Source organism: Ipomoea nil, unplaced genomic scaffold (genome assembly GCF_001879475.1).
Source record: "Ipomoea nil cultivar Tokyo-kokei standard unplaced genomic scaffold, Asagao_1.1 scaffold0980, whole genome shotgun sequence".
NCBI classification, from domain to species: Eukaryota; Viridiplantae; Streptophyta; class Magnoliopsida; order Solanales; family Convolvulaceae; genus Ipomoea; species Ipomoea nil.
Genome location: NW_017617408.1, coordinates 1,709,692 through 1,734,456, shown reverse-complemented (window position 1 = coordinate 1,734,456; position 24,765 = coordinate 1,709,692). Strand labels below are relative to the sequence as shown.

At 32.9% G+C, this 24,765-nt stretch overlaps 1 protein-coding gene across 1 annotated transcript; it reads right to left on the bottom strand.

Annotated features, from left to right (window-relative positions):
* Positions 1-2,495: 2,495 nt before the first annotated feature.
* Positions 2,496-5,324, bottom strand: LOC109179913 (profilin-2). Its single transcript, XM_019329398.1, has 4 exons — positions 5,114-5,324; positions 3,841-3,978; positions 2,907-3,049; positions 2,496-2,728 (listed from the first exon to the last, which is right to left on the bottom strand). The coding sequence occupies exons 1-3, from the start codon at positions 5,234-5,236 to the stop codon at positions 2,915-2,917; spliced, it is 396 nt and encodes a 131-aa protein (XP_019184943.1). The 5' UTR covers positions 5,237-5,324; the 3' UTR covers positions 2,496-2,728; positions 2,907-2,914.
* Positions 5,325-24,765: the final 19,441 nt, after the last annotated feature.

The following is a 24,765-nucleotide window of genomic DNA, read 5'->3' as shown; positions in this document are numbered from 1 at the left end:
CGTTCAATGATTTTACCAATAATATCGTTCAAGTTAGTTTGATTGCACGAATTGACTTATCTGATGGTTCAATTGTACCTTTTTTTTTTTGTTTTTTATTTTTATTTTTATTTATTTTTTATTTTTGAGTTAAATGGTTCATTTATATTTTCCTGTGCAGTTAAGTGGCTACTTTGAACTTTTTTCCTTTAATAATTTATGTTATCTAACAATCATTTGTAAGAAATAAATAAATTACTTCTCTATTTTGTTAACATCCAAACAAAATTTTGAAAAAGAAACTAGCTTTTAAGTTTCACAAGATATAAGTTAAGACCAGGGGCGGAGCATTACAACAAAATTAGTTCAGTGGGGGCGGAACATTACAACAAAAAGATAGTTTGAAAAATAAAATAAAACACTGAAGAAGTTATCCATAAATATTGTTGGATATAGACAAAAAATAAAACACATCAAAATATTATAAAAATATTTATAACAAAATATGAAATATAATTAATTTGATAAAAACATTTTTATGTGTGTAAAAATCTCACTATTAATTAATATTAAAAAATAATTTTAAAAAACTGACTCACTATTAATAGCAGTGAAGCCATAAAAGTGTAGAACAAGCAACTATTAATAAAAATAGTGAGAATCTATGCTAAAGCCATAGGAAGGATTTGAACCCACACCTTTCATTGTATAACATATATTCCTTGCCACCTAACCTAACTCAACTCTTATTAATTTTTTATGTTTTCTTCTATTTATACTATAACTTGTACTATATATACATATATAGATAAAATGTTATATATGGGGTGGGGGTGGGGGTGGGGGTGGGGTGGGGGGAGCGGGGGCAGCTGCCCCCATTGTAACTCCGCCCCTGGTTAAGACTTAAGAGTGTTATATACACACATCATTCAAAATTATGTAATTAAAAATAAAAAATTTATCTTTGCCAAAGAAGCTGCTACAACAAAAGAAATGAAAATGATAAAGTGAATAAAATATGATTGAGCATTTAGATAGGGGAAACATGAAAGGATGATTTTTTAACAAATTCTTATGGCATTTACAATGTTGCTTCTTAAACATTATAATTTTCTTCTTCACGTCATCAATGCAATATTTATCTGTGTATACATTATAAAAAAAAAAATCATTATGTACATAGTATATATTAAAAGTAATAAAAACGAAAAAGAAAGAAAAATAAAAATATTACAAATGAAATTGCGCCCAATAGATAGCGTCATTTCTTACACTACTAACACAATCATTTGACATATACGTTTAATAACTCTCTTTCATTCCACATTGTTTGTTTTTGTTTTTGTTTTTGTTTTTGTTTTTTTTTTTTTTGTTTTTTTTTGTTTTTTTTTGTTTTTGTTTTTGTTTTTTTTTTTTTTTTTTTTTTTTTGTTTTTGTTTTTGGGCCAAAGTAGAGAATTTTTATCCTCTCTTTTAGCATATTGGAGGTGTCTTTAAAATAGGAAGATGATATAAGTAATATAAACGGCTAATCTAATTGTGTCAATTTTAGACTTAATTTTAAATTTAAATTATAAGAATTAAATCAATCAAAAAATGGTACCCGGGTTAGACTTCTATTTGAAAGATTATGAGTTCGAGCCTTAGTGGAGGCGTTATTGGTTCTTTGTGTTTCAGTAGGTTGAGAAAGTATATGAACAGATACTACAATGTAATAGAGCCACTAGCTTTCAAAAAAAAAATCAATCAAAAAATAAATAGATGGATTAAATTAAACAAAATAGGTATTCAAAAAAAAAAAAATTAAATAAACAAAATAGTATACTTCTAATAAGGACTTATTAAGTTGAGCATCTTATTCCTAGTAATAAGATTAGGGAAAAAAAAAGGACTTATAAATGGGTATGTAAGTTCTCATCATTTTGTTGAATTGAATTTATTCGTCGGTAATGATTTAAAGTTTCAAACTTAGAAAGACATATTTTGTGTGATTCTTTCGTGAGTTTATTTGTTGGTAAATAATTTAAAGTTTCAAACTTAAAAAGACATAGATTTATAATTTTATATAACCATCTCTTGAAGGATTCAAACTTAGAAAGACATAATATGTGTAACGAGCTCAACTGAGAGAATATAGACAAAAATTAAATTCATGATCTTCTGATACAAGAATCATGCTCCACCCACTGTCCCACTCAATTACGACAAATTTTTCTGTGTATCATTAATACAATGTATATTTTAATATACTAAAACTACATTATTTATGTACTAAATGTACATTATTTGATAGAATATATTATTAAAAATGTAATTTTTTTTAATAGTCCACAGACCATGCTCCATTGAATAATAATTACTCAATTACCTTTCAGGCTCATGATTTTCAAAGAGTAGTCATTATCTTTTTTGTTTGGTTTTGTTTTAAGCAACAAGCAACTGGACAAATTCAAAAAATCATGTAATAAGTGCATTTGGATGGGAAAGACCCACTCTAATCATGTCATGAGGCCAAAATAGTAAAACCAAAGCATTTCATTACACATAAAAAAACATTGATACACCACCCAAGAAAGTCATGACACAAGCTTATCCAAAAAAAATTTGGAAAAAGATAATAAAAACTCAAATTATACATTAGTAATAATGTTTGATACAGAAGAACATTATCTCATTCTTTTTCTCTCCTGTTGTAGCACACACAGACATCTCCCATGGCCATGCCTCTCATCATGTAGAACACTAATGCACTGCAGAGAAACGGATCAAACTTCAGGGAACATTGTACACAATATGATGAAAAGACGAGAAATACGAGAGAATGGAAGAACGGGGAGGATCAACCGATGCCTCGTGAGCACACTCCAAGAAAAAAATGGTGTTTCTATTTGGCGGGTGGGGGGAGTAAAAGGTAAAGAGGTGACGTACCAGTACAACTACAGACCCTGCTCGATGAGGTAGTCGCCCAGCCTCTCGACAATCATATTGCACTGTCCAGGAGTCATGGGCTCATCGTATATTCCAATGATCAGAGCCTGGTTTGTTTTCTTGATTGTGATACCACCAGGTCCCTGAATCGCAACACAGAGCCACTCTTTAAGAGAAATAGCAGAGGCACATACTAGGTCTACTCTCGACTCTCGACATTTATATTGAAGTGATAAAGGAGGAAAACGAAAACGAAAACAAATCCAGACAGGAAGATAATCATTGATGCCATCATTTGATTTGAGGTCATAACACAATGTACATTCCCAAGCCAAAGCCATTCTAGTACACATCACACCATTGTTTTCAATATCTTCTCGTGTTGGCAGTGTTGTGAAAATCGCCTAGGCACCGATTAATTGGCGCCTAGGCGCTGGCCGACCACCTAGCGTATCACCATAATCGGTGGTCTAGGCGCCTAGGGTTGCCTAGTCGGCCGAGCTATTGTTCCCTTCTTTTTTAAATGAATTGTTCGACTCAAAACGACATCGTTTTGAGCAAAATAACCCTAAATTGTTCAAACTCTAGATGTTTTTTAGGTTAATATTTAATATTTTAGTATTAACTATTAAATAGTTTATAATTATCAAAATCTTAAAAAAATAAATTTTTTTAAACAAATAAAAAATACACGGGCGCCTAGACGCCGGTTAATTGCGGCCTAGGCGCTAGGTGCCCCCGAGCATCCGAGGAGCGCCTAGCGATTTTTTCAATCATGCGTGTTGGTAAAAGATAATTATCATGTGTTGTATCATAGGATGATGGAATGCATGGAAATTGAGAACTCGAAATTCAGATTGCATGTACTACAACTTAAGTCTACCTTTGTTAAAAAAAAAAAAAGAAACACACTAAACTATAGTTTAGTCATTACCTTCTTCCCCCGAATAACAGCCCCTGGTTCCCCTTGGATCACCATGTACTTAGTTCCCCCGATATATAAGCCAGTTGGAGCCAGGGTTCCAGGTTCAGCAAAGTCGTTCATAACGCCCGTTATCTCTTCTGGCTTAAACTGCAATACCAGCCAAAATCAGAATCAGTCAGGCAACCACTGATATGGAAACACAAATTACATCAAAAAATTTAGGCATTGGCCCTCAATTTAGGTATACTAATTTCATGCCAATTACTCACTATTAACTGTCCTGCAATGCTCAGAAAATGGGCTTAATTTAATGTTTTCCAAATACAGATTAGTGCAATCTACCATGCTTTTAAACACACAAAAAAGTGCATGCAAGGGGTAACCCTAGTCATCCCAAGATGGCGAGATGGCTAAGGTTACAAACTTGTAACCATAAGGTCACAAGTTCAAATCTCAACTTCTTGTTTTGAACCGGTCTGACCAACAACCTAGGCTAGTTTATCTCCTTGATGACTAATGTAACAAACTTGTAACCACTAGGTCACGAGTTCAAATCCCAGATTTACCTCATTGTGTTACTTTGCTGACTAGGGTCAAAGTTTACCCGTGCACACCCGTTGGGTAGTGGCTGCAGGTTTCCTCAATAAAAAAGGTGCAGGCAAGGAAGAAAAGGGACCAAAAAAAAAATTGCAGCAGTGAACTTCAACTACTCAATGTGGTTTAGAAAATTGTTTGCAATCTTTGCACTTTGGGGCTGTTTTATAGATCAAAGTAAGTAATACAATTAGGTAGCCACCATTGAAATTAACATGATATATCACAATCCTTGATCATTAACTACTCATCAGAAAATTTTCTCTAGTCTAGTCTAGGCTAAAATAAATAGAGAGACAGAACCCTGAAACTTGAAGAATGTTTCACATCAATTAAACTTTTCTTTAATTTCTCCATTCCCCAACAAACAACCATCAATGGCAGGCAGAACACAAACCCATCATCCATCGACCACAGGCCCGCATCAGCAGCTAAATTAAGTTCACAGATTTCTACCAAACATAAAATGGGAGCAGAAAAGAAAAACAAAAAAGTCCAGTATTGATTAAATTAGAAAGCACAAAATCGCCGACTACTAAGTGATAGGCACATCTGTTATCTGTTACCATTCCAAATGGGTGATCACATGATCGAAATCTGGGCATTAATTCTTTGAGTTGAAAAGATTGAGAAAGTAAAAAACTTGTAAAAAATCATAGAAAGCAGAAAATCGGATAGGACTGAGTACCTGAGGGAAATTGGCGGATTGGGCCCAAACGGTGCCGTCATGGCCGATGATGGCGGCGGAGGTGAGATGGTTGCCCTCGATTTCGCAGAGCAAGTGGTCGTCGACGTAGGTTTGCCACGACATGGTTCCGATCTCTCCGGTTTCCTGTTTTTTCTTCTTCTTCTTGTTGACTGGGATTTTTGTTGTTGGTTTGAACGGGCTTTAGCAGGGGGGACTACGGCGTTAAATATAACGGGTTTCTAGAAGTTGCGTTGAAAGTAAGCTGTGTTTGTTTGTTTGGTTGGCAATTTTAATAATCATTACAGCTACGTGACAATTTGTATATCGTGCACCAGGGCGCACAATGCCATGTTCAAAATGACGTTATTTTGTTAAGTTATGTAGGCAGTTAACGTTACAAAATTTATATATATTCTGTTATATAATTATGTACATTCTGTTATATAGTTATGTACATTCAAAATAATGGATTTTTTTTTAAGAGTTAAGAGTTTAGAGTTTATGCGTATTATGTATTATGTTAGATTATGTGTATTATCCTTTCAAAAAAAATGATATGTATTATTTTATACAATTATGTAAATTTTATTATACAATTATGTACATTCAAATCATGAGATTTTTTAAAGAAATTAACAGTAGACACGTGAAACGAAATTTAAAAAAAAAAGAGTACAAAACGACATTGTTTGTGCGTTCTGGTTTTGTCGCTATGTAAATCATATTATTAAATAATACACATTCAACATACAAATATTGTATTTTTCATACATAAAATGTATATTTTATTTAAAAAAATTATTTAAATATTAAAAAATATTATTTTATATAATATATATTTAATATACAAATAATATATTTTTAATATATTAAAAATGTATATTAACCAACATGGTTGGCGTGGTGGTTCAGTACCTCGTCTCTTAAACATAAGGTTGGGGGTTTGATCCCTGCTCCATTTGACCAGTCCCCTACCACCTAGTGTGCTGACCGTAGAGACGAGGGATTAGTCTTCTGGCTTTCGACTGGAGGGATACCTTTGGCCAACCAAAAAAAAAAAAACTCTGTAAACCATGATTCATATAATAATTTGTCCAATTATAATGTCACATTGATTTCTGTACAACATCGGGACGGGATAGATTCTTCTTTAGCCATTCTGGATTGTCGTCACTTTGGTGGCGGGTCCCACCATGGCATGGGATGGGGGGGCATATTCGGCATAATATTTTGATGGAAAGAATAATTATGTATTATCATGTATTCTCGTAATCTCGTGCGTTGCCAAATGCCAATGTCGTCCATTCTTCACCGCTTAACATGCCCAATTCAACGATGCCTTCAAAAGAAAAACTTTTTAAAATACTTTATTTTCATAAATAATATTTACTAAAAAGACATATTGATATATCAGGTTCGGCCCAAGAAGAAATGTCGGGGGCCAAGAAGTAACAATCGTTATACTGTACAATCGTGTATATTATGTATGGTGCACATGGTTGTAAAACGACGTTGTTTCATTAAAAAAAAAAAAATTTCGTTTAAATTGTCTTTAACGGCGTTAGGCGGTTTCCTTTCGTATTCAAACAGTAAGATATATTCATAATTTCATAATTATATATTCGCAATTTCATAACTATATATCCAGAATTACATAACTATATGTCTAAAATTACATAACTATATATTCATAATTTGACAACAGTATATTCAGAAATAATAACTACACATTCATAATTTCATATCCATATATTCATAATTTCACAACTAGACATTCATAATTACATAACTCAATATTCAGAATTCTTAAAGCGCTTGTTAACCGAGAACCATATCCATAATTGCATAACTACACATCCATAATATCAAAACTATATATCCATAACTTCATAATTATATATCTATAACTTCATAACTATATATTCAGACTTGCATAACTATATATTCATAATTACACGTCGATTGGAGTTTTTGTAAAAAAAAAAAAAAAATTGATTGGTGGAGTTAAACGGTGCCACTAATGGTACCGTTACGGCGTTACTCCATCATAGTAAACGGTATCATTTTGCAACCGTGTGCATCATGCATGGTGTGTTGGAAATTTATATAGTAATGGAGATTAATGGTTCAGATGGACTATCATGAAAGCTTAAATAATATTTGGAGTTGTGGAGTTATAAATATTATTTTGTTCCCTGTTGTATTCTATATTTTTGTTGTATCTCAATTCTCAAATGTATTACAGGTTACAAGCATTTTTCCAACAATCTATAATCTTTAAATTTATAAACCTGTGATCATTGGTCTTGCCTTGAAAGTTTTGAAGGCAAGATGTCAGGCATGGAAGAATAAGTTCTCATCACGGTAATATTTTCAGAATGAGATTCCGAATTTGTTGATGAGAGGATGACAGAAATCACTTTTTGGTTTGTCATTGTTTATTGTACAAGAAGATTTCCGTGTGGTTTTGCATGGTGGCATGCTTATGTACATGTTGTACATGTGGTTTGAATACATGCTATGAAGTTTCATTTCCGTTTTCACTCAAAATCATGGGCATATCAAATTATGCCAAGATGATTAGTGAGATGTGTAAAATGATTTTATTTAAATAAATCATTTTGTTAGCCATGATTTAATTGGCATGAGAAGAGATGTTCTCTCAACGGTAGGGTGAGTGGTTTGAGCGCATCAAAGGCCGGAAGAGATGGATTATCAAGGCAGATACAAGTTATAGGATGAGATCAGTACAGTACCGTTTATATATTTGTCTCGGCCTCGGCAAGTACGTAAGTTTTATTTTTATTACTGGTTAAGTTCTGGATTATGTCTAGAAGATATGCATAAGATTCTTTTGAATTTTGCATAGCCTGTTAAATACAAGGATATGTTTATGCATGTGTATAAATATTTTTATATTGTGACTTTGTCTCGGTTGCATGCATAGTATACAAGATACATGTATAATGTGTTGTATCTTGAGGTGTTGTAAATCTACCAAATTTGGATTAATTTGGTGTTATCAATTTGTTGTTTTCTTATGCATGGTTACAATGTTTAGTGATTGTAAGTTGGAATTAATTTCAATGTCATGCATGAAATTATTGATTATTTTAGCACACAAATAATTTTATCCTTGTGAAAGTGTGAAATATTATGTTATATATATTTCTGATTAAGGCAGGAAGCCTTTGAAATATTTGTTATACTAGTATTTGTCCCGTGCGATGCACAGAAAATATGTTATAAAAATATACTGTATATGAGGTTTATTCATATATAAAATTCTTGTTATTTAATACTTATTATGTGTGAATTCCTATGATAAAATTATGAACATAAATATATTTACAATTAAAATAATATATAAGGTGGGTGATTACTACGAATCTTAAACTATATTAAAAATTTAGTACATAGTATTTAATATTACAAATTTTTAAGAACTTAGTAAACTACAATAGTAATTGAATTACAATTTTAGAGTTACCACGGATCAAAATTTTTAGACCTTTGAGATTTCTAACTCTAGATGTAGCAACATAAAATTGACATTTAAAGACCAAACAATCACAATCTTAGTTCGAACATTGATTTTTTCTTCCAAATACTATCGAATTAAGTGTGTAATCAATAAAAGATGACAACTAATAATTCGAGAATATAATCTTAATGTTACTAAGCCTACTTCACGTCAATTAAGTTGGAGAGTGTTGTTGGATAGTATCCGATGAATCCATGAATAACGCATCTTTGTCTCCGTAATCCTCGATATGCACATCAACAATCTTAAATATTAGGCCGCCTAGATATGCTATATATTAATTTCAAACTTATAGACTTTGGGGTTGCACGTGTGGTGTGCATGCATGCTTCTTAAAGCCATATGGTTTGTGAAAATTAAATGTTGCTAATACCAACATTTAACCATTAATATCAACATTTAATTTTCACAAGACCATATGACTTTATTATAATTAAGATTTCTGATAAAGACAGAAAGCCCAGGAAATATTCGGTTATATTTCTTATAAAGGCATACAGAAACTTTTATGCATGAAGTATGCATAATGAAATTTATAAAAATTTATGAATGTATTTAACACACGGTTTCTCATATTGAGAATGTGTTAAAATCTTAAAAGCCAACAAGTTTACTAGTTTATCTAGTATGACTGGCAATTAGTAGTGAAAATAAAGTTTAAATTTAAATCATGGATTATGATTTAAGATGTCATGATTCTTCAGTTTAGAAGAAACATGAAAAGTTAAAAGCTTAAAATCAAAATGGGTTATTCTCCAAAGTTGATATTCTCTGAATGGAAGAGGTTTATTCTCCAAAGTTGATGATGACTCAAATGGAGGAGGTTGAATTTTTGTTTTAAGGAGTCCTCACTGCTAATAAGTTCAACTTGATGATTGAAATTCTTAGTTATAAAATTTGCAAGAAATAAATATTTATTGACTAAGAACCTATAAAGGGGTTCTGGTATAATCAATTGAATATTTTATTTCACCAGTTCATTAATAGAATATTAAAATTCTATCAATCATCATGTTCAGTTGGCTAAGTGGATGAGATTAAAAGAAATTTTGATATACTTGAATAAAACCATTAATTATGGTTTAGTATATTTAATAGAAATTTTCATCCTGAAAAAGATATTCTAATGCCAGTTGCATGTCTAATCATGAAACTTGTTCCTCAATTAGTAGATGCATATTTCTGCTTGAAGGAGGTGTTGTTTTATGGGTTTCTAAAAGCAAAGTTGTCTTTTCAACTACGACATCTGAATTTCAATTCTTATGTTGGCTTTGACATGCAAGAAGTTGATTGGCTGAGGAATTTAATTATTTAGATTCCGGTTTGGCCAAAAACCGATGTCACCAGTTTAGTACATTATGACAGCGGTACTACACTGGCCATATCATATAAATAAGTGTTAATAATGACAAGTGAAAGCACATGGGCTTGAGACTTAGCTATGTAGGAAATCCTAGGTAATAGTGTTGTAGCACTGGACTTGGTACAGTCTCGGTTTTAATGGATCCGTTTGCAAGATTTCTTGCAAGAGACATGGTTCATCGGAAAGGATATGGAAAGCCTAATTAATTAAATTGCAAGTGAAAAAAAGCTCAACTCACGTCTAATTTATTACGTTAGACCTTGAGTTCAATGTAGATGGGTACTTCATTTTGTGATTTGCAAGCATCAAAAGTTTAAATTAAAAATTGTATCCCAAGAAAAAGTGATGCTTGGTTCTGCATTGTTGTAGGGATGAGTTTTTACTCTTAACTAATGTTTTGAAAAAATGCAAGGTGCAGTGCATAATATAAAAGGTTAGCCTCTGTGAGCATGAAGTGTGGCCGCTTCAAACAAGTTTGGGCTTTACTTGGTACGTGCTCATTAATGGATACGGACACATGACCTTTAATAGTGTCAAGTTATTTTGAGTTGTAGTTACTGTAAAACTTGTGTGTATTATATCTACGTTTATTCAAAGAGACTGCGTGATTCAAGGTTCGTCCATCATTGCAATCCGAATTTATTTACCGCATATAATACTATGTGAAAGTTCAATCTCTAAGACACTTTCATTTATAAATAAGTTTTGGATCTATCTTGGTGCAGTATTAATTTTTCTTATATAAATGGAGGAGGAATGTTGGAAATTTATATAGTAATGGAGATTAATGGTTCAGATGGACTACCATGAAAGCTTAAATAATATTTGGAGTTGTGGAGTTATAAATATTATTTTAGTTTGGTAGAAAGTTAATATGGAGAATGAGTTTGCTGGAAGGCTTTGATTATTCCCAACATTGGGGGATTATTCTTAATTTAGGGGAATTGTTTGTTTCATTTGAAAAATGATTGCACAGCACATGACCTTCCAATTTTCCCAAACTTATATGCAAAAGTGTGTTAGAAAATTATAATATATATATATTATTATAATTTGCACAGTTATTTGCATGCGGTTCACAACCTTACAAAGGTTCATAATTACATATATATTCATGTTGAACATGATTTATGTAATTAATATTCTCTTATGATAAATATATCATTTAAGATATATTTTATGGAAGATAAGTTTTTAAAACTGCAGAAAACTTCCATGTAACTTCTTCAACAGTCATATTTTCATTTATAAATATTTTGGAGAAACATCTGAAGAGATGGATATGCAATAAACTTGCATTAATTTTGATATTTCACAGTTCTACAATTTTACAGGAAATTTTTAAACAAAGCAACTTAAGAATTTCATTCATCTTCTTGTATCCCATAAGATTAAATCTTGAACCTTGTTGCTTTTATAAAGGGGGATTTAAAGCTTATAGGAAAGTGATTACACGCCTAAAGATATCAAATGATCCAGTTTTTGTTCTCTGTTATATTCTATATTTTTATTGTATCTAAATGTATTACAGATTACAAGTATTTTTCCAACATGGTGCACACGGTTGCACATCATAATTTGCGAAGAAGTAAGACTCAAATGACTACTAGCTAGTTACTCGACTTTAGGATCGAATGGGGCACAAAGCATCTCTAGGGTCGACTTTCAAGGCCCGGACCCTGACCCTGTTGAGGAGTTAATTGGGCTGAGATCTAATCTCAAGTAGCGCCCTATTATTAGGGTTGGTTGGGTGAATTAATATAAATAAAGTAGTCATTGTCTTAGTTAGGACATCACTTATATATTCACTTATACCATCCTTGTAATACACAAACAATTATCTGAAAAATCTAAAGCCAAATCTTTGTCATAATTCTTTATCATTTATATTATCTTTGTTATATTCTCGACTTTCATGGACTTATTACATTTAGTTATCCTTTTAAAATTTTGTCATTTCAATTCATCGTTTAATAAAGACGATTAACATGTAATTTTTTCATTCAAAACTCTAGCTCTAATATGTAATCTCTCCCCCTCTCTTGTAAATTTTTAAATTGAATAACGAAATTTCATATTATTCATATTTATTAAATGATGGAATAACAAAATTTTAAAAGGAGAATTAAATATTACAATAAAATGAAAGTCAATAATGTAATGTGACAAAATTAAAATAGTATAACTAAATATGACAATGTCACAATAATCAATGAGTAAACGTTTGTTGTTCTTTTTTATTATATGAGATTAGTTGATTTAAAAAAAAATTATATATATTTTTCTTTTATTTTCAGTTACTTCACTTACTTGACATGACTATAATATATATATATATATATATATATATATATATATATATATATATATTAGTATAATTGACTGATAATTATTATGTTAATTAAACTAAGGGAAAATGACATTTTTTCCCTTTAGTTATTTACTTATAACACATTTCTCCCCGTGTTGTTTATTTTATCTCCCTCAATTGTTTTTAAAGTGACTATTTCTTCCCCTCTCAATACGTACTAGTGCTTCTTACCCCTCTCTCTCTCTTTATATATATATATATATATATATATATATATATATATATATATATATATATATATATATATATATATATATAGGCGAGTTCAGGTGCGACAGTGTCTTACGGTGCGGCGATTTCTTACGGTGCGGCAACACCAATAGTTTAACAAATATGCACCATCAACGTTAGGAAAATACACCACACAAAACAGAGTAAACAGAGCCCTGCATCACCAAACACACACCATTAGGTGTGAGTAAAAACACCATACACTGTTCGGAAATACACCATTGGGTGTGGTGAGTTATATGATGTATTTTTTTTTGAATCTGTTGTGTATTTTGTGATGTTTTATTGCATTTTATTGTGGTGTGTTTTTATTACACTGTTGGTGCATATTGTTAACACTGTTGGTGTATTATGGAGTTTCGCCGCACGGGAAAACCCCGCCGCATATGAGCGCTCTTCTATATATATATATATATATATATATATATATATATATATATATATATATATATATATATATATATATATATATATATATGCAATTAATTACTAGTATTATAATTGACTAATTATTAGTATTTCTTGTGGTCGAGCGATATAGTTGTGACCCCTCAAATGAGGGGTCTCAGATTTGAACCCTAGTGTAGGGACATTGACTTTTTGTGTTTCAGTAGGTTGAAAGTATGTATGAATAGATATTACATTTTAATAGAGTTAATAGCATTCAAAAAAAAAGAATTTCCTTAATTACTATGAATAGATACTCCATTTTAATACTTCAGTATAAATATGAACATAAATATAAATATAAATGTATATGTATATGCAGGGCCGTTCCAATAAAAATTGGGGGCCCCGTGCAATATCTTAATTTGGGGCTTTTTTTAAAAAAAAGTAATTTCTATATATAAATAATAGTTGTTCAAAAAATTGTATCAAAATATAAATATTGTATAAAAATACATCTAACAATTCATTAAAAAAAAAGTGATTTGCGTTGTGCACATTTAGACGCAAAATTATCTACCAAACTTTTGATATAAACTTCTTCCAAAAGCTCATTTTCAATGGAGATTAAAGCTATTCCATTGAGTCTCTCTTACAACACACTTGATCGTAAGTAAGATTCCAATAATTTCAACTTTGAGAAACTCCTTTCTGCAGAGGCAACAGTAATTTAAATAGTCAATAATATTCGATATGCAATAGTAGTATTTGGAAAATAATCCATCTGTTTCAATGAATTCAATATACTCACTGCCCCTATCTTTTCTTTCGATAAAATCTCTCTAAACAATTTTAGCTTAATACACAATTTATTTCCATCAATATCACCACATTGTTCATCATTCTTAAGAGATGCTAATTGAGATTTCAGAATTGAATTAAAAAATAAAAATAATGGTAATTGCTAATTATCAGAAGGTCCCGATCGTAGATGCTAATTGTTATTTGAGATTTTAAATTGGGAATTGTCATTCTTAACTAACAATGGTACTTGTCAATTGAGATTTAGGAATCGGAACCGCCAAAAGTAGGGAAGGAAATCGAGGGATTAGGATACACACACATACACTTTTTGGGTTTTTAAAGCAATTGTCAATTGGATTCATTTCACCATATCACAAATTGGCCCAATCTTCTTGCACTTAGCTTGAAATCATGTATACTATATATACATATAATTTTTTTTTAACAATATGGGGCCCCCAAAAATTGGGGGCCCTGTGCGACTGCACATGTTAGACATGCTTAGAACCGGCCCTGTATATATATATATATATATATATATATATATATATATATATATATATATATATATATATATATATATATAGGGTTGCATTCAAATACAAACCCCCTTAAAATACAAACTTGAGCTCGTGCACACATTAACACACTTACATGCACACAGGGCGTACTGTCAACAATTTCTGGGATTAGCACGTGCACACATTAACATACTTACATGCACACAGCGCGTAAGAGGAAAAATCACAACCATCCATCAAAGCTCGTGCACACATTAACATACTTATATGCACACAGCGCGTAGGAGGAAAAAATCAAGACCGTCCAATACCACCATCCAACGACGTCAAATTGTCCATATGTTTGTATTTTAAGATGTGTTTTTACCTGAATGTAATTCTATATATATATATATATATATATATATATATATATATATATATATATATATATATATATATATATATATATATATATATGGATGCACGTACTCAGGTGCGAATAAGTGCCCAAGAGGGAATATGCTGACGAATCAGCGCGCGACACGTGTCCGGATCTAATAGATTAAAAAAACGCGGTGGCATTTTCGTAAATAATTGAACCTCAAAGTGCAAGTAAAATCATTTACAAGTGCACATACTTTCACCTATAAGTGCATGTAATTTTGCCTTGTTAACATTCACTTCCCGCAAACATTCATGCACCTAGGTGCATTTACTTATAACTATAGGTGCAACTACTTATAACTATAGGTGCAACTACTTTCACCTATGAGTGTATGTAATTTTGCCTTGTTAACATTCACTTCCCGCAAACATTCATGCACCTAGGTGCACCTACTTATAACTATAGGTGCAACTACTTATAACTATAGGTGCAACTACTTATAATTATAGGTGCAACTACTTATAACTATAGGTGCACTTATTATTGATGCTCAATGTAAATTTTACTTGCACCTATAATACATTTTAGAGTGAATTCTATTCTTGGTCCTACTGTTATAGGGGCGTTTTCAATTTTAGTCCACCTTAATTTTTCTTGCCACTTTATAACCACTATTATTGAATGTGTTCCACTTTTAGTCCCACCGTTAGTATTTCCATCAAGAGGCCGTGTAATCTAGGGGTATTTTGACCTTTCTTCTCATCCAAGACTATGTTTGATTAAAGAAATGAGAACATTAAACCTAAAACCTAAGAAACCTCGCCGGCCCATGTTGGAACGAATGAAACGATGTAGCTTTGACTTCCCATTCTCGTTGTTCGAAGAGCCATCTTCGAATATCAGAGGAGGATGACGAAGCGCCTGGATTAAAAGAGAAGAGACAAACATAAAAGACCAAAATACCCTTTGATTATACGGCTTCTTGACGGAAATATTAACGGTGGACTAAAAGTGGAACACATTCAATAACAGTGGTTGTAAAGTGGCAAAAAAAAATTAAAGTGGACTGAAATTGGAAACGCTCCTATAACAGTTGGACCAAAAATGGAATTCACTCTACATTTTACATGCACTTGTAATACATTTTACTTGCACTTCAATGTTCAATTATTTATGAAAATGCCACTGCATTTTTTTTAATCCATTAGATCTGGACACGTGTCGCGCTCTGATTCGTTCGCATATTCCCTCATAGGCGCTTCATTCACACCTGAGTGCAATTATATATATATATATATATATATATATATATATATATATATATATATATATATATATATATATATAATCAAAAAATTGTATATAATCAAAAAATTGTTTGTAATAAAAAAAATCCAACTATCCATGTTTAATAGTAATTATACAATTATTATAGTAATTATTAGCTTAATTACTATAATCATTATTAGTCAATTATACTAATATTTGTGTAATTATTAGCTTAATTACCATAATATTTATAGATTTTATATAGTAATAGTTTGAGAGGTAGTTTGAGTGGAAAGTTGCAAAAGTAGGATTTTGATTTTATTAGTAGTATAGATATAGATTTGGATTTAGAATGCAAACGTGATGAGCTTGGCATGCTAATTAGATCCGTATAACATGCAAAACTTCTTAGTACAGTGTCCATATAATAACTTGCACTTATTTTAAATTATTTAAGTTAGGGAAAATGGTTAAATACACCCTTGAACTTTAACTTAAAAGTCAATTAGGTCCCTAAATTTTTTAAAGGTGCAATTATACACCCATCAACAATTCATTTAGGAGCAATGAAGCCCAAAATCAGGTTAATGACTTGCTATCACAGGTCATACGGTTTAGACCACCTTCCGACAAAAAATATGACATTCTTCGTGACCGGCGACCGTCAAACGGTCGCCGGTCACTTTTTTTTTTTTTTTTTTTTTTTTTGCCGGAAATTTCGTTCGTCAGAAAGTGGCCTGAACCCTAATGACCTGCAATAGCAGGTCATTAACCTAATTTTGGGCTTCATTGCACCTAAATGAATTGTTGATGGGTGTAATTGCACCTTTAAAAAATTTAGGGGCCTAATTGACTTTTAAGCTAAAGTTCGAGGGCCTATTTGACCCTTTTCCCTTTAAGGTATGTAAGTATAATGAACAAATTTAGTTAGCATGCATTGAAAGTAACGAGTTTGATTATCTTCAATGCCTTCTTGATCAAGCCTTTCGCACAGAGTAGTCTTCCTAGTTCAATTATCTCTCATGTGTGGTTTGTCATTTGTGGCTAGTTCACATGGGCGGGGTTTTAAAAATTCAATTAACATGAACTTCAATTAAACAGTGAGAACAATGCATACATGTTGCCTCGAAAGGAGTGACCGAGTGGGTAGATCATGATTATCGTACAAAAAAGTTACGGGTATTTTTAATGCAATTTACCTCTTATTGGTTTGTAAATTAACTATTACACAAAAAGTGCAATTTATCTAATACACACTCTTAGAGTTGATACCCAATATAGTCTTCGACTATAGTGATTTTTACTCAATTTAGTCTTAAATGACTTTTTGTACTCAATTTAGTCATTGACATTGATGATTTTACACAATTTAGTCATTTGTCAAAAATTTTGTTAGTCGAATGTTAAAAATAGGGTCGTAATGGTAATTTCTCATCTTTCATCTTATTTGGGATGATTCATTCTTTTTTCCCTTATTAAGATCCATGCAGAAATACAAATCTTCGTACCCATAATTTTTTTTTTTTCTAAAAAAAAATTGTAGACAAATATTTATTTATTTATTTAGGGTTGAAGTTGCTTTGGGTACGAAGATTTGCATTTTTGCGTGGATTTTGATAAGTGGAAGAAGAAGGAATCATCCCAAATTGGATCAAGAATGAGAAATTACCATTAATACCATATTTCTAACAGTCAACTAACAGAATTTTTAACAAATGACTAAATTGTGTAAAGACATCAAAGTTGAGGACTACTAAATTGAGCACACATAGTCATTTAGGATTAAATTAAGTAAAATTGCTATAGTCGATGACTATATTAGGTATTAACTCCACACTCTTAAGTAGGCCGTCTCCTTCATTCTATTTTGACCCCGGCCCGGGCTGACTTTTTGGGAAGCCCACGGGCTGGCCAATCATCACGGGAAAGAAGAAGATGAGTTTCTTTCTGCTGCAGATACAGAACAAGAAGATTCAAGGGGAAGGGTCGATAGCAATAACTGTTTTTCCAGTTTGTCGGTCTCCGATTATAAGTTCTCGTTGACCACGACCACAAATCCATCTTTGTTTATGCTGCTAACTCTCAGTTTGGTTCTACTTCTGCTTTATTTTGTTACTAAAAAGGGAGGAGAGTTTTTTTCTATGATAGGCTTGAACTGAAAAAACAGTTCTAGAAAGAAGTGTGTCCACACCCCCCAAACTTACTTTACGAGAAATCTTTTCTCAGGCCGAAGACCGGGGGAAGTTTAAGAGAGATCGGGAAACCTAGCAGCTGCCGGTCGGCATAGATTCGCGTCGCCTACTTGCGGAAAGCAAAAATGGAATGGCCAATCATGAATTCTATGACCTTTTTAAGTACACATTTTCCTAATCAAACAAAAAAAAAAATCACTCTAATACCTAAAAAATCAGCACCGGTTTCAATGGGGGATCTACGCCCGATAGCGTTATGCAATGTCATATATAAGATACTCTCGAAGATGGTAGCCAATAGATTGAAGGAGGTCCTTGACAAAGTAATTTCCCATTCGCAGAGTGCATTTCTATCCGGGCGTCTTATCACGGATAATGTACTCATTGCGTCGGAGATCATTCGTTACCTGAACCGGAAGCGAGAAGGGAGGGATGGATGGTGCGCACTCAAGTTAGATATTGCGAAAGCATATGACAAGATGGAGTGGCCGTTCTTAAAAGAAATTATGTTACGTATGGGCTTTGGGATTCAATGGATTGAACTTCTGTTAAGATGTGTTACAACGGTCAGGTATAAAGTTGCTGTAAATGGGGAGTTGTCTGATTCCATCATCCCCTCTTGTGGACTGAGACACGGAGATCCATTGTCTCCGTACTTATTCATTTTGTGCTCAGAAGGACTGTCCTACTTGTTAGTGGATTCGGTGAGGCAAAGGCTAATAACCCCTTGTGTGGTGGCTAGAGGAGCGCCTGGCGTCTCGCATTTGTTTTTTGCGGACGACAGCTTGCTTTTCTTTAAAGCCACAATTAGTGAAGCAAATGCAGTAAAGGCTTGTTTGAGTACTTATGAGGAGAATTCTGGACAAAGAGTAAATTATAACAAATCATGTTCTATTTTTAGTAGAAATACCACTGCAACAGTGAAAAGTGGAGTTGCAGCCATTTTTCAAGTCCAGCAAACTGATAACATTGGAAGATATCTTGGTCTTCCTATGGGGATTGGTCGAAACAAAAAAGAAGTTTTTTCTTTTATTCAGGCTAAGATGGCAACCCGTTTAGGTGGATGGAACAAGAAGATTCTTTCCCGGGCAGGGAAAGAGATTCTCTTAAAGAGTGTGGTTCAAGCACTACCTACATATACGATGAGCATCTATCTTCTACCCGTCTCTTTTTGTGATATGCTGGAGCACTCTATGAACAAATTTTGGTGGGAAAACGGAGGAAGAAGGGGTGGTGGCATAAGGTGGATTTCTTGGGGTCGCATGTGCGATCTTAAAATAAATGGAGGAATGGGATTCAAGAAGCTTCATAAATTTAATATAGCATTATTGGCTAAACAAGGATAGCGCCTCCTAACAAATACCCAGTCCTTGGTTTCACGAATATATAAAGCTAGATACTACCCACATTCTGATTTTATGGAGGCTAACATTGGAGCTAATCATAGCTATTGTTGGCGTTCTATTTTAGCAGGCCAAGAGGTATTGAAAAGAGGATGCTATCGAAGAATTGGTAATGGGATATCAACCACTGTCTGGAATCAACCTTGGCTGCCTTGCACTACTGATCCATTTATACACACACCTGCTACTATTGACCATCCAGCTATGAAGGTGAGTGATCTGATTGATCCAAACTTAAATGACTGGAATTCGGACCTTCTGTCTACAACTTTTGAGCCAAGGGATGTTGATCTTATCATGAAAATACCAGTTGCAATTACCTTTGAAGATCAGCGGTGCTGGCGTGGGGACATACGAGGTATGTACTCAGTGAAACAAGGCTATCGTCTACTGATGGAGGAGAACGTTACGGGGACAACGTCGACAGCATGGAAGGTAATATGGGAACTGAAAATCCCGCCTAATGTGAAGAATTTTTTATGGAGGTGTTTGCATGGAGTTTTACCCCCTTTGACTGTGTTGGCGAGTCGTCATGTTGAGGTGGACACCATTTGCCCCCTCTGTCACCTTTATGATGAATCTTTGAGGCATCTAATGTGTGATTGTACCCAGGTTGCTGCTCTTTGGCAATCACTTCCAAATTGTTTGATGCCTATAGGTGATGAGAATTTTGGAGATTGGCTAGCAGGAAGATTAATGGGAGATGAAACTGTTATGATCCAATGTGCTGCTAGGCTTTGGTGTATTTGGTGTGAACGAAACTGTGTGGTATGGTCTCAAAAGAATTGGAATGCAACAGCTGCTAGTATGGAAGCTCTTAGAATACTGGAAAGTTGGCAGCCCCTTGCTGGGAACCGCCTATCTGCTTCAGCTCTAAATTCGGCCGCACGAACTCATGCAGTAGTCCCAGATAATGCTTTCACTTTGTTGGTTGACGCGGCTGTATTCCCGAACGACGGTCTAGCAAGCTATGGAGTTGTCCTAAAGGACAGTGATGACAATTATGTTGCGGCGAAGAATGGTCCAATACGGTGTGTACAGGATGCCCACCTGGCAGAGGCTATCGCGATTAAGGAGGCTCTTTCGTGGGCTTATGAACGACGGCTTTCGAATGTGGTGGTTCTATCTGATTGCCAAACCGTCTGCAAGTTCTTTAATGGTTCTCTTTTGAATTTTTCCAGTGCGGGTTGCGTTATCCAGCAATGCCGCGACCTTAAACGACACTTTACATTTGTGTCTATTCAGTTTGTTCATAGATCAGAGAATCAGTTAGCTCATGCTATGGCTAGAGCTGCTCATTCTGCTACTGGTCCTTCTATATGGTCTCATTCTGTTCCTGCTTGTATTGAACCTTTGCTTTAATTGAATTTTTACTTATTCAAAAAAAAAAAAAAACAAGCATAACGTAAATAACATAATTTGTGCTCCATATACTGGTGAGCTGTCGTAGGCTCCCAAATTAAAACCTTACAAACGTAGTAGCGGGAGTAAGGATGGGGGGGGGGGGGGTTGGGGTTTGGAATATATCGAGAATAAATATTAAATAAAAGAGAAATTAAATAAACGAGAAATTTAATCGAACGAATAAACAGTGAAAATAATATATCGAAAACACTTATAATAAGAAACCTTGGTTAGTAAAGATCCACCACCGGAATTCAACACTGATCATTGATTAATAAAGTAATTAATATGCAATTGAATATTTGTCGTGAAATTATTTCATTTCTATTTTCCCTTAGTTGTAGGTAAATAAAGCACAAGCGGTTTAATTACCCCTACTACTAAATAATCTAAGACAAGCGCTATAGATTTAATTTAGTAGCAGCAATAGGAACTAGGAAAACCGACAAACTAAATAACACAAGCACAAGCGGTTGCATTTAATTTAGGAAAATATTCTACCCGAGACCAATTATCACTAAGCCGTCAAAAATTAACCTCAGTTGCTACTGAATATTAGAATAATTTGTAGCACAACATTATCTAATATAGCAAATAATTATATCAAATAAATAACTAGTAGGCCTCCCTAGCAATTAAATGATACAACTATTCAAATAATTTAGAAGAATATTTAATACTCAAAATGCATAAAAACATATATATAATAAAGTTAAATAAATAACCTTACAACGTTATGAACTCCGGGGCTTCAATTCACTAAACCAACTAGAAATTAGCCACAAATGGACATTGATAACAACTTCAACGAATACTATAGAGGAGGGAAGAATGAACATTTTACAATAAAACACTTATACTATTTATACACTTTCTAAATTAAACCTAATGAACCTCTACCACTTATTCTCCTATTTTTGTGGCATGTCTGATTTCTTCTGTTAGTTGTGCTGCTTACCTATTCAAAAGGAAAGAAAGAGATAAAATGTTAGGATTAATAAATTCAATTGCAATGGATTTGACCACAACATAACTTACATTTATATAATATATATATATATATATATATATATATATATATATATATATATATATATATATATATTTGCTAGTATATAATATATATATTAGTATGTATTCTTATATATTATATAATATTTAGTATAATATTTAATGAACTAAATATTATATAATATATAAGAATACATACTAATATATATATTATATACTAGCAAATATATATATATATATATATATATATATATATATATATATATATATATATATATTTAGTACAATATTTAGTTCATTAATTGTTAAACTCCAAAAAGAACAAATTATTAAATAATATTAAATAATTAATGCAAAATTATTATAAAGATGTACCTAAAATATGAGTGTAAAATATGCCCGTCAAATTCCCCCACACTAAAACGTTTGCTTGTCCCCAAGCAAAAATATTATTTGCAAAGTAAATTAAAATGAAATTCTCAAAACTCATAACATATCATGAACAACAATCTGAAGCACCCTGCAATTAATAAGTTAGCACCATGTTTGAAAATGGAGAAAACTAAATAAGTAAGCCGTCACAGGAATGTCACTCATCACTCAAGTGTTTGATGGGTATAAATTTCACTCAAGTTCATTCCTATAAAATTGCTCTACCATAGGCTTGCATATCTTCTCAATCACCACTACAAGAGTCATGCATGACACAAATCATAAGGACTTTTCACAGGTTGTAATGGGGCTAGGGTTAAGGTAGGAAATATTTAGGAAAGTAGCTTAAACAAAACCTTCAAACTAGAGGAGCAATTAAATACAAAGAATCTAACACCCTTGCTCATCAACACCCTCAGTTTTTTCATGCAAAGCATTTCCTATTGACATTTCAACCCAATTATCATTCTCAGAAATATAGAATTCTTCCTCAAAATTACAAGAACTTCCCCTTGCTTCATTTATTTAGGAGTGGCTTCAACTCAAAACTAATTGATGATTCTTTCTCATTTTTCTCATAAATTTCAGCAACATTTTTTTCAACATACATTCATCATTTCTCCCATTTCTTCATTTTTTTCAGTCTCCATATTTTTTGGTCATGAATTGTCTTCGTTTTCTTTTTCATAAAAGACCAGCGACAAATCGGTAATGAAGATACAACACACCTCATTCTCAATCATACTAACACAAGAAAGTGACCTCCCTCACACTTCTTCCTCACAACCTCACGTAGATTACAAGAATAATTCAAAATTTGCTCCACTAGTTATTCAGCTGGGTGAAGGCATTAGTTTTAGATATAAAAGGCTTGTAATGTGGTTCAAAATAAAGAAAAGAATGGCCATAACGCTAAAAGTGGTTAACAATGGGAAATAAATCATAGGACAAACCGGTTATTTGGCTAGTGAGGCTCAAGATCAAATAATGGCCTTAATCACACTTGAATCATGCATGGTCTAATTAGCTTTAAAAGAGAATCAAGGCAAGTTCTAGAGAAACAAAATTATGGAAGAAATCACACAATAGAGAGAAAATAAGACCGAAGTGTCAGTCAATGGCTCAAAATCTCACAGGTTTATTGCTTACTTAATCTAGCCACTACATATCGAACAGGAAATGCTAACAAATTAATCACAACTTGCCAAACTATTTATTCAATCATGTTATGAATTCCAAGAAAGGAAAAATAAAATAATTTTTTTTCAAAATAATACTTATTTTGCATAAAATACTAGTAAAATATTTGTAAAATTTTTTGAAAATTTTGACATATGCAAACAAATAATAAAACTAAATTCCCTCCCCCACACTTATTATTAACATTGTCCCCAATGTTGAACAAAAAAACACAGAAAAAGGGTTATTAAAAGTAACATAAAGATTAAGAAAAAGAAAAGAAAAAATAATATTAATAGAACAAACTCCCCTTCTAGTTGTTCATATTATTCAAAATAGCTGGGATCTTCAAGAAGTATGTCGGCAATATATTCAACTTGAGCCCCTTCATGGTAAGGTTTAAGCCGATGGCCATTAACCTTGAATATCTTTGAAGTCTGTAAACTTTGAATCTCTATCGCCCCATGAGGAAAAATATTAGTGATAATAAATGGACCAACCCAACGAGAACGTAACTTACCTGGGAATAGCCGAAGACGTGACTGGAAGAGGAGGACTTTTTGTCCAATTGAAAATTCCTTTCTCAAAAGCATCTTGTCATGGAAAGCTTTTGTCTTTTCTTTGTAGATTCTTGAATTCTCGTAGGCCTCATTGCGAATCTCCTCCAACTCAGAAAGTTGCAACTTCCGGTGTAGGCCACTTTCATCAATGTTCATATTAAAGCTCTTGACAGCCCAATAGGCTCTGTGCTCCAACTCAACGGGAAGGTGACAAGCTTTCCCAAACACAATGCGATAAGGGGACATACCAATAGGTGTTTTGTATGCGGTTCTATACGCCCACAATGCATCATCTAATCGCAAACTCCAATCCTTTCTGTTTGGGTTGACTGTTTTCTCAAGGATTGACTTCACCTCTCGGTTGGATACCTCTGCCTCCCCATTAGTCTGTGGGTGGTAGGCAGTTGACACCTTATGGGTGACATGGTACTTCTTAAGCAATGCTTCGATGGTGCGATTACAAAAGTGAGTACCCTGATCACTTATTATAGCTCTTGGAATGCCAAACCTGGAAAAGATGTTAGATTTGATAAAATCTGCAACAGCTTTAGAGTCATCAGTCCTGGTAGCTCTAGCTTCTACCCACTTCGAAACATAATCAACAGCAAGTAAAA

Bases quoted from the DNA above. Each gene is read 5' to 3' on its own strand.
- LOC109179913 (XM_019329398.1), bottom strand. From the start codon at position 5,236: ATGTCGTGGCAAACCTACGTCGACGACCACTTGCTCTGCGAAATCGAG. The intron at 3,979-5,113 runs GTACTCAGTCCT...CTGGTATTGCAG, and splicing joins AATCCGCCAATTTCCCTCAG to TTTAAGCCAGAAGAGATAAC. The intron at 3,050-3,840 runs GTAATGACTAAA...GTTGCGATTCAG, and splicing joins CTGTTATTCGGGGGAAGAAG to GGACCTGGTGGTATCACAAT.